Source organism: Pristis pectinata, chromosome 2, assembly GCF_009764475.1.
Source record: "Pristis pectinata isolate sPriPec2 chromosome 2, sPriPec2.1.pri, whole genome shotgun sequence".
Lineage (NCBI taxonomy): Eukaryota > Metazoa > Chordata > Chondrichthyes > Rhinopristiformes > Pristidae > Pristis > Pristis pectinata.
In genome coordinates, this window is record NC_067406.1 from 79,517,608 (window position 1) to 79,529,384 (window position 11,777).

Genomic DNA, 11,777 nt, shown 5'->3' on the forward strand with positions numbered 1-11,777 from the left:
AAAGTGCCTCTGGCTTTTATGTTAGTTGAGCACTGGCAATGGACTGAGTCACCAGTCCACACACGAAACTTTCTCCTATTTTTCTTGCATATCTGCCAACACGTGGCCAAGCGGTAGTCCTTAGCCAACTGCAAGCTTGAGCATTGCTCGGAGTGATAATAGGAGAAGAATGAAGTTAGGGAAAAAACAGACCTAACCTAGGAGGTTGATGACTGAAGGGGTTTAATTTGAGACAAGCCACAGGGGACGTATTTCTTTTTCCCTCTATTGCCCACAGAAACACATCCTTAGCTTCTCAACCACAGTGCAGATTTCACCAGCCATGGATAATACAAGCTTTCAGCAACAGTGTTTTTTTTCTTTTATTTTTAAAGTGTGCAAGCCACCAAAGAAAAAATATATTTCACTTTTTCTTGATTTTGCAGTGAAATCACTGCCTCTGTAATTCTAATTTCACACTGCTGAGATGGCCCCAGTAGAATTTACATGATTAATTTCCACCAATCAGGCAAAGGAAGATCTTATGCAACAAACAATCTGCTGGAAGAACTAGCAGGTCAAGCAGCAGAGTGAAAATTTTCTTGCAAATATCCAGTAGCATATCTAATCCACCCCAATTATTTGATGTGCATTTTTACCATAAAATTACTAAGGCCCAGGAACAAGCTTTATTGTTAAGTAACCATCAGTGATGGCACCTTGTTATTTGACATTGTCATTCATGTTTAAAACACTGGCACAGATTTTGCTAATGCTGTCCTAGATTTAGCTATTGTGGGCTTCATGCATTTTGGCATCAGAATTGTTTCTGATTATTTCGGTTTTAGTTGCAAGAAATGAGGCTATAATAGTATGGTGAGGGAAACATTATAGAACTCAGTGAACAATAGGTCACCTAGGAGATTAAGCATTTGAGAAGTAAACTGAGGAAGGATGGAGGAAAAGAAAGATAAATTTAAGAGAGTGAATTCATGGCAAGCCTGATACAGCAAAGGAAAGAAAAAGAAAATCTGGAGTAAGGGAGAGAAAATGAAAGTAAGGAAAAGCAAGATTAATTTTTGAAATGTTCAAAGTCTCCAACAACTCACAACCTTAACGAAGTTCCACAGTTGTCCATGTTCAGTTTCTGGGCAAGGGAGGTCAGTTGACAGTTGTTACCTCACGTTGCCAGATGAGGTATTTATGCTGTTAATTGTTCGACTTAAATGCCTGTGGTGAGTTCACTTGGGCAATTAACGTGCAAACACAGCAGCTTCATGAAAATCACTAAGAGGTTAAGGGCAAGAAAGCATTTTCACAGTTCACTGAGTATCTGTTTCTAACCACAAATTGCTGGGGAATTTGCATATTAATAACAACGAGTTGTTTAAACATTTACAGTAAAATCCATTCCATTAGAACAATTACATTGCAAGAAGTAATTAATAAGATTTAATAGTATGTTTTGTTTTTAAATTATGAACCTGAATTATAGAAGAGAACGGAAGATATGCCGGTCCGGGTGGTCAGTGTTCCAAACCTGAGTTCGTATGAGAAAAGCTTTCTAAGCTCTGAATCAAGTTCAATCAATAAGTTTCCTGCAATGACTAAATCTCCAAGCCTGGACCAAAATCTTAACAGCACATCAAGAATATTTCTTCAGCCTTTACAAGTACAGCCATCAAAACCAGCCCCAAGGTAATGCACTGAACCCTGTATTGAATTTTTTATTATAAATCTTTAATCTAAAAGTAGGTTCCACAATCAATTTATGTAGCTCCTTGTGCACATTTAAACTTTTTAAGGTGCTTCACAGGAATGTAACGAAACAAATTTTGACACTGAGCCACACAAGTAGCATCAGTTCTCACAGGCATAATGACAGCCCACAGTTCTTGGATCACCACCTCTATTAGACCCACCATTGCCGCAAAATAGTCAGACATCAATTACGGGATGAACTAATTTTCTCTAACAAAATGTTGGGAAAACTGAAACCACCATCTCTGAGACAAAAAAATTCTGCAGATGCTACAATCTGGAGCAATACACAAAAAGTGCTGGAGGAACTCAGCAGGTCAGGCACCATCCATGGAGGGAAATAAACAGTCGACGTTTTGGGCTGAGATCCTTCATCAGGCCTGGAAAGGAAGAGGGCAGAAGCTAGAATAAGAAGGTGGGGGGAGGGGGAAGAACACATGCAGGCAGGTCATAGGTGAGTCCAGTTGAGAGTTACAGCGCCAGCGATCGGGGTTCGATTCCCGTCGCTGTCTGTAAGGAGTTTCTACGTTCTCCCGTGTCTGCGTGGGTTTCCTCCAGGTGGTCCGGTTTCCTCCCACATTCCAAAGATGTACGGGTAGGTTAATTTGGGTTTAAAATGGGCAGCACAGACTCGTTGGGCCGGAAGGGCCTGTTACCATGCTGTAAATAAAAACTTTAAAAGAAGAGAGAGGGGGACGGTAGGTGGGTGGGGGAGGGGGAGAAGATGTAATAAACTGAGAGTTGATAGGTGTAAGAGGCAAAGGGCTGAAGGAGGAGGAATCCGGTAGAAGAGGGCTGTGCACCATGGAATAAAGAATGGAGGAGGGGAGGAGAGGAGATGGGCAGGTCATCAAGGCAGGGGAAGGAAGCCACAAGAATGGGGGAAGAAAGGACTGGGGGAGGGGGGGGCGAGGAAGGTTGGAGGAACAACACTTTATATTCCACCTTTGGACTCTCTAACCTGATTGCCTCAACATCGATTTCTCTAACTTCCAGTAACCCCACCCCTTTTTCTGGGTAAAAGGTAAGAAGAGAGAGAAAAAAAGGGCTAGGAAAGGGAAGAAGAGAAGCATGGTGGGGGAAGGTTGTGGGGAAGGGGGGTGGGGATTACTTAACGTGGGAGAATTCAATGTTCATGCAGTTAGGCTGCAAGGTTCCAAGATGGAAGATGAGGTGCTGTTCCTCCAGTTTGCGCTTGGAATTCTCCTGGCAGCGGAGGAGGCCGAGGACTGACATATCAGTGATGGTGTGGGAGGGGGAGTTGAAGTGACTGGCAACGGGGAGATGCAGATTGCAACCACGGACAGAGTGCAAGTGTTCTGCAAAACAGTCACCTAGTCTGCGTTTGGTCTCACCAATGTAGAGGAGGCCACACTCGGAGCGCTGAATGCAGTAGATGATATTAAGAGACGTGCAGGTGAATCTCTGTCTCACCTGAAAGGACTGTTTGGGTCCCTGGATGGAGATGGTGTAGGAGAAGGTGTTGCACCTATGGCGGGGGCAGTGGAAAGTTCCTGGATGGGAGCTCCCATGGAGCTCATATCCTTGTACCTGGACCCTATCCTGTCCCCACTGGTCCAATCCCTTCTGTGACACATCACACACTCTCCAACTCTTCTACAGCTTTAAGTTCTCAGGCACACACAACCTCATCTTCTCCATGGACGTCCAGTCCCTATATACCTCCATTCCCCACCATGAAGGCCTCACCACCCTCCACTTCTTTCTTGACCAAAGACAGAACCAGTCCCCTTCCACTAACACTCCTCCGCCTGGCTGAACTTGTCCTCACCCTTAGCAACTTCACTTTTGACTCCTCTCACTTTCTACAGACCAAGGGCGTAGCTATGGGCACTCGTATGGGCCCCGCTATGCCTGCCTCTTCGTTGGCTAGGTTGGACAGTCTCTGTTCCGCTTACTCCAGCCCCATTCCTCAACTCTTTCTCCAATATCTTGATGACTGCATTGGTGCCACCTCTTGTACCCATGTGGAACTCGACAGTTTCATAAATTTCGCCACTAATTTTCACCCTGCTCTCCAATTCATTTGGACTATCTCGGACACCTCTCTTTCCTTCCTCGCTCTTTCTGTCTCCATCTCAGGAGATTCCTTATCCACCCACATTTTCTGCAAACCCACTGACGCCCACAGCTACCTTGATTACAGCTCCTCCCACCCTGCCTCTTGCAAGGATATTATCCCTTTTTCTCAATTTCTCCACCGCATCTGCTCCCATGATGAGGCTTTCCACTCCAGGACATTCAAGATGTCCAAATTCTTTTCTAACAGGGGCTTCCCCCCGACTGTGGTCGAGAGAGCTCGCAGCAGTATCTCCACCATTTCCTGCACCTCCGCTCTCACCCCCACCCCTCCCAGACCCAACAGGGATAGAGCCCCCTTGTCCTCACATTTCATCCCACCAGCCTATATATCATCCGCTACTTCTGCCATCTCCAATGGGACCCCACCACCAAGCACATCTTCCCCTCCCCACCCCTTTCTGCCTTTCGCAGGGACCACTCTCTCTGCAACTCTCTCATTCACTCCTCTCCTTCCCCACCACCCCCCCCCCCCCCCCCCAATCCTGCTCTCACCCTGGGAACTTTCCACTGCCCCTACACCACTTCCATCACAGGACCCAAACAGTCCTTTCAGGTGAGATAGAGATTCACCTTCACCTCCCTTAATATTATCTACTGCATTCGGTACTCCAAGTTTGTTGTCCTCTACATTGGTGAGACCAAATGCAGACTAGGTGACTGTTTCGCAGAACACCTGCGCTCTGTCCGTAACTGCAATCTGCATCTCCCCGTTGCCAGTCACTTCAGCTCCCCCTCCCACACTGTCACTGATACGTCAGTCCTCGGCCTCCTCCACTGCCAGGAGAATTCCAAGTGCAAACTGGAGGAACAGCACCTCACTTTCTGTCTTGGAACCTCGCAGCATAACGGCATGAACATTGAATTCTCCCACTTTAGGTAATTTCCGCACCCCCCCCCCACTCTTCTTCACTTTCCTAGCCCTTTCTCCCCCCCCACCCTTAACTTTGACCCATCCCCTGGTGGACCTGCTCTCCCCTCCTCCCCCACACCTGCCTATCACCACCCTGCCCCCCCTCTTTTGTCCACCTATCACTGCTCTGCTTTTCCCTCCTACATATTGGGCTTCCCCTTTTCCTATCTTCTCTCCTGACCCAAAATGTTGACCGCCTGCTTTTCTCCACAGATGCTGCCTGGCCTGCTGAGTTCCTCCATAATCATTGTGTTTTTCATCTGTATCTTTGGAATTCACTTTCTAAATAATTCCATTACCCTATCCTCCTTTAAACCTCCCTAACAACAATTTTGGTTAGGTACTTTATTCTCTGAATTAAATGTTTCTATTTTAAGTGTGCATTGTCAGTGAAACCAAGAGTAGTAGAAAAAATGTTAAGTGGTAGGGCTGTGGTGTTTATATTCAAATATCTAGAACAGGCAGGGAACTAGGGAACTAGACACAAGGTAAAATGGAGGGGTATGAATTTGAAGCCTTGACTGAAATCTGGCTTAAACAATTTCCATGTGTGGTATTTTTCCAGGAGAGAGAGAAGCACAGTAGGAAGCAGAGACAGCAATGAGTAGAGGCATGATTGAAATTGTAGAAAATTCATTGTGGTGCTGAAGCAGAGCCCTGCTGTCAACATTGCAGAGGTTTCTGCCTGTTATAATTGCAAGCTTGAAGCCGTGGCACACTTTATTGCTGCATTTCTTCAGCTGAACTTGGTTGCCTGTCAGAACTTTCTCAAAACCAAATTTCAGAATTGAAAGATGACAGGACATGAATGTAAAAAAAAATCTTGGAAACATTTCAAGCAAAAGTGTATGGGAGATTACTGATTTGCCTGCATCCTTCTGGTCCTTTTGTGTGTATTTGCTTTTCAACAGCAGCTCCTAAACTTTGAAGAAAAAGTTGTGACCAAATTAATTTTCTTGCTAGTAGTAAACTGTCAACTGAATGGGAGCCTTGCTGAAGTTTTCTCTCAAGCTTGCTATTTTTCTTTTATCAGTCCAGGCCAGACATTTTCTGTTGCTGTTCCATGAACACAAAATTTTAGCCACTCAGGTGCTCTTTTATATTTATGCGCTGCTTCCCACCTCAATCATGTTGACGACTGGCATAAACAGAATAAGAACAGAAAATGCTGGAAATACACAGTAGGTCAAGTAGCGTCTGCAGAGAGAGAAACAGATATTGTTACAGGTCAATGTCCCACCAGAACTGACGTCAGCAAAAGAGCCATAAGGGTTATAGGCAATGAAGTCCGTGCTCCAAATTGAGCCAGTCCTCTATCATTGTACTGAAACAACTGAAGATGTCAACTGGAGACACAAGAGACTGCAGGTGCCGGAAAGTGGAGCAAGAAACAAACTGCTGGGGGCACTCAATGGATCATGCAGCATCTGTGGAGGCAAAGGGATAGTTAACATTTCGGATCAGGACTGACAGTGTCGAGAAGATGGTCACTCTAAAGAGACAAGTGCAAGGAACAAGGCGGGGCCGGCAGGCGAAAGGTGGAAGCAGGTAAGCAGGGAGATCATGGGCAGTTGGAGCCAGGTGAGAGGAGGGAAGGGTGGAGGTAGAGGGAGAGACAGAAGCTGGAGATTGACAAGTGGAGACACAAGAGGCTGCACATGCTGGAAACTGATAAGTCAAGACGACGATGTAGAACCATATAAGGGGGGGGGGGGGTGATGGGCAGATAGAACCTATTGGGGAAGGCGATAGGAGAACCAAAAGTGAAATGTGTGGGTGATAGGAGATGGAACCAGGTGGCAGGGTGCAGGGAGGGGGAAGAGGAGGGGGAAAGAGAACCAGAAGGAGGCAGAAACGAACACAGGGGGTGCAGGTTACTTGAAGGTGGAAAATTCAGCGTTCCATACCATTGGGTTGTTGCTTACTCAGAGGGAATAATGCGTTGCTCTTCTAGCTTTTGTTTGGCCTCACCCTGGCAGTGGAGAAGGCAGAGGATGGAGAGGTCAGTGTGGGAATGGGGAGCTGAAATGGCATGCAACTGGAAGGTCAGGATGGCCATTTTGGACAGAGTGCAAGTGTTCTACAAAATCATCACCTAGTCTACGCCTGGTCTCGCTGATGTAAAGGAGACCACATCATGAGCACCCAATGCAGGAGACGTATTTGGAGGAGGTGCACGTGAATCTTTATCTGACCTAAAAGAGCTGTTTGAGTCCCAGGATGGTGATGAAGGAGGTGGTGTAAGGTCAGATGTTGCACCTCCTGAGGTTCAAGGGGCCATGGAGAGGTGGCTGAATGGATGAATAGGGATGAGCACATGGGGGTGTCATGGAGAGTGTGGTTCCTGTGCAAAGCAGGAAAGGTTGAGGAAGGGAAGATGTGACTGGTGGTGGGATCCAGTGGCTGCTGGCAGAAATGACAGGGACGGATGATGGCGTGCTGGATGAGAAGACCGGTGGGGCAGAAGATGAGGACAAAAGGAACTCTTTCTCTGTGCTGCCTGGGTCAAGTTGGCAGCAGAGGGGGTGGTGGTGTTGGTGAGATTACCAATCCAGGAAATGGAGTAAATTCATCTTGGGAACAACATGTTCATCTAACTTCATCTTGCAGACGTGTTAGATTTCTTTGGAATGGTCAAACCAGAAAAAGCAGGATAAGTTTACCATAGTCAATTACCTGCAATCAGCCTCCTCTCATCACTACTAAAGGAGTCATCAGCAGCGGTTTCAAGTTTCACCTGCTGTCTTGCCCAAAACTATTCAGTTGCAAACCTCACTCCAGGCTTGATCAGGAAATGGGGACACCGAAGGATGCCAGACTAGGCAAAGCATTTGGAAATCAAGGCTCCATTAAGTCAAGAGAGGCACCAAGGTACTACTGAGGATAGTAAGCTTTAAGGGCAGAAAACTTCAATGGCTGTAAATGCAGCTGACATGAAGGAAGGTGGTGGTTGTTGTGAGAGACGGTTATTACAGCCCTGGGACTTTATTACAGGAGCTCCTTTGGGAACTATTGTCTCCACAACATCTTTTGCTGATGTGCCATGACTGCCTTTTCTGAAAGAGTGGAAACTCACATGGTATTCACAGCTCTTCTAAAAACAATGCTGCACATAAACAGCCTAAAATATGGCCTGGATAACATCCAAACTTGCACTAATGGATGTCAAATAACACTCATGTAATAACCATTTCAAATAAGGGCCCCAATGATAAAGGATATATGTCATCACCAGCTTGGAGGTGGTTGAGGGGATTTGCCATTGACTGAAGAAGCCAGATCAACACTGTGGCTGCAAGAGTAGAACCAAAACTCTTTGTTAACTACATCTCAATAGGAGTGTGGTGAAAGACCCATCGATCACATTGAAAGATGCAACCGCAAAATTGACAAGCTCCATACCGAGAAAGTTTTCCCCTGCATTGACAGCACACTTCTGATTCAAAATGTCAACCAACAGGATGCACTGCAGCAGTTCAAGGTCAACGTGATTGAACCAACCACTCTGTAACTTCAATCACAGAAGACCAAAAGGACCAATATTCTATTTTAATCCCAAATCACACATCTGTTTGACTTGGAATAAATCACCATTTCTTCATTACTGCTGTAATCCCCTACCCAACACCATTATGGAAACATTAGCATCACAAAGACAATAGCAATTTAAGGGTAAGATCCTATAATTACCCAGTCAAGGTAAGTAAACACAACATTTCCACTACCCTAAATATTAAAACTGTGAAGAAAGCTCTGAATTAGTATGATGCCAAAGTGTGGGGAATAATAAATCTGCATTACATTCAACACTTCTAGATGGCCAATAGAAACAAGTACCAGAAAACTGAATGACTGCTCTATAGAACACATTATTTAAACATCTGAAGTACAGTAATCTGAATCAATTCCTTTTATAAAGCATGAAGCATTTATTTTACAGTAAAACTGATCAAACGTGTCAGCAAATATTTTATTCAAATTCTTGTGACAATCATTTGATGTCTGAAGAAAATCAGATTAAATTTATAAAATAATCAAGGGATTATTGGAATGTAACCTTTGAAATTAAATTTCTTGTTTTCCAACTTCATTTAGAGAATACTGTTGAGAAACTGCTAATTCTTTCATCTTTTGAGAAAACTTTCCCAAAAATAAACTAGATTCAGTGATATAAAAGACCATCTTAAATGCCGTTTTAAGGTATTGTCCTCCTTGTATAATGCAGCTATCCCATTTATTATACTGATGAAAGATTAGATCACATGATATTTAACAAACTGCAAATTAACTTTTTCTGTTCATATTACAGCATTAGAAATGATAGCACCGAAAATCAAGAAAATAAAGGAGAATATCCTCAGCAACAAGAATGGTTCACTAAATATTTTTCATTCTAGAAATAAGTCAGATGTGCATGTTTTTATAAAATTTTGTTCTGCAAATTTTTTGTGATGTTCTTGATCACCATTTCTGAGATTCCATCTGAAACTGGTAATGAGATTTTTTACCAGAATATGCAAATATTGCTCTGAGTATGACGTCATGGGAATTGTCTGTCACATTTGAAGTAATTCCTTGCCCCTGCTCAGCATATTCTAACATCAATTGCAGTGCTGCATTTGTTGTTTGACAATCGTGTGTGTGTGTGTGTGTGTGTGTGGAAAATCCCAGGTTTCAGAACTCTGATACAAATATTAGCTCTACTGGGACAGCATGCTATTCTTTTGAAAAATCTCTTGCACTTTATACTGTAAATTTTGGTTTTGTTAGATGTTTAATTTAGAAAAAAAATGTGGGTCATCTATTGCATTTATTAAATGTACTGGTACATGTGGCTTTTTTCATGAATTAGTGAACAGCAAATGTAGATATTTTTAAAAGTATTATCTTGCATGACAGATAAACTTCCTCAACCGCAAGACATTAAGATCGAAAATGAAAGACTACCTCGTATGTAAAGTAATTGAAGAGATAAAGTTACAGAATGCAGTACTAAAACAGCACCATTATTTAATATGTTGTTTGATATTCAGTTACCTCACATTGTGCACATCAGAATTGCAAGTTTATACATCCTCACTTTTAGAACAAGTGTTTATTTACAGAATTAGCTAAAGGGGTTAGGAATAAAAAGAACATCATGCAAAGTAGAAGGCTTTCCAAATAACTGGCTGTTTATTGTCATTTGATGAGATTCATTTATTTGAATGTTAGAATTGACTACACTTTACTCCTTGTTCTTAAAATTAGCATAAGATCCCTTGTCTCGGACTTTGATTACTTCCTTTAACAAAAAAGATCCTCTGTTTGGAAGGATGAAGTATTTCCTTATTGAGGACAGGTGGCAGCCATTTATATTCTGGGAACATTAAAAGATTTAAATTCTCTTTAGAGACAGTTCTGAGACAGTTCTAACACTGTTGAAGAATGTACAGAAAAATGAGGCACAGAATGATTACTGCTCAAGTCATGTGGGTGCCAGCCAGGAATTACTGGGCAATCGATACTTACAATATACTGCTAATGTCACAAAGTAATCACTAATGCAGAAGGATAGGACTCCTGATGTTTTTAATTTGTTAGTGGAATACTGCTGCATTGTAACCAGAGAACATGGTGCTATTTGTACAGTTTTTAAAATGTAATGATGCTGTAAATATATAAAAATAAAACAAAACATTTTTTTGAGCATTGTCAACTAAAATCAGAAGGAATGCTGCTACATACACCAAAAACAAACTGAACATTAGGGCTTAGTATCAAGTCCTCAAACTGCTTCTACAACTATTATATTAATCAGAACAATTTTTCACTTAGCAGGTATGAATGAAGTCATATTAATTCCTTTCGAATCACTGCATAAATTGATACCGGGTGTGATGACTGGCAAAGTTGGAATGTGCTATAGGCTAATAGAATTATTTTCATTCTGCATTAGATTCACAATATTGTGGTTACCATTCCCTCACGAATTGCTGCAATAGTACAGAACTTTTTAATGAGACCCCGACTGGAGTAGTTTTCCCCTGTGTACATATGTACTTGCCTTGGAATCAGTCTGGTGTAAATTTGCAGGATAAATTCTTGGGCTGAAAAGGTTGTCCTGAGAAGTCTTAAAGATTAGCCCAACTTCACTAGAGTTACAGTTGAGAAGTGATCTCAGAGACATGCATGATTTGTGAGGGACTGGCTGAATCAATGCCAATGGATTATTGTTTCTGAAAGCTGGAGGGTCAGGAACATGGTCTCAGAATGGATAATCATTTCAGACTCAGGAAGAGAAATTTCTTTGCCTGAGCATCACAACCCTCCAAGATCAATTTCAAAAGTTTATAACCCACTCAGTAATGTTCAGGCTGAGACGAACAATAAAGAAATGAGGATCAGGTAGGAAGATGGAGTTGAGCTAGAGGATCAGTTGTGATCTTTCTGAATGGCAGTACACATTCAAGGGACAACAATGTTTGTTTACATCCACAGCTCAGGATTTTATTTGTACTAATGTCGGGAGATGGCACAAAGTCCAGCTGCTTTACCATGAATGTGCAGGAGGGAAATAGACAAAAATCATTGGAATGGAGGACGTTGATCAATTATGGATCAACACCTATGTTATGGCAGTTCAGCTAACAGAAGTTTTCCCCAACGAGATTTGCAAATCTGAGATATGGAAAAATTTGCTCTTTATAAAATTTGTGAAAAAAAATAAACACAAAAGCTTTTTATTCAACCTGCGTTACTTGATGCATATGCAGATGACACTGCTTCACATTATGGAAAATTGCAATACAGACCATCTTCTAGGAACAACTCCCTGCTTGTACTTCCAATTTCAAATTAAAATCATAATTTAATAGAAGCATTTTGTATAGGAAAAACTGGAGGCCTGACCCTATCAAATCTTTATATCCACCTTCAAATCCAGTGGTGAGTGCTCATTACAACAGAGCCACAGTTATCCTCAGAGCCTCCTGATCAGATTTTTTTTTAAAAGGTGCAATGACTCAGGTTAATTTTAAACACC

At 42.5% G+C, this 11,777-nt stretch overlaps 1 protein-coding gene across 1 annotated transcript in view; it reads left to right on the forward strand.

The window, feature by feature from the left end:
- LOC127583975 (protein FAM184B-like) overlaps nucleotides 1–10,290 on the forward strand; it is a 158,878-nt gene extending 148,588 nt beyond the window's left edge. Inside the window, exons 19-20 of the mRNA XM_052040449.1 lie at nucleotides 1,475–1,677; nucleotides 10,146–10,290. Of these exons, the coding sequence (XP_051896409.1) occupies nucleotides 1,475–1,677; nucleotides 10,146–10,290 (348 nt within the window). The remainder of the gene's footprint in view (nucleotides 1–1,474; nucleotides 1,678–10,145) is intronic.
- Nucleotides 10,291–11,777: the final 1,487 nt, after the last annotated feature.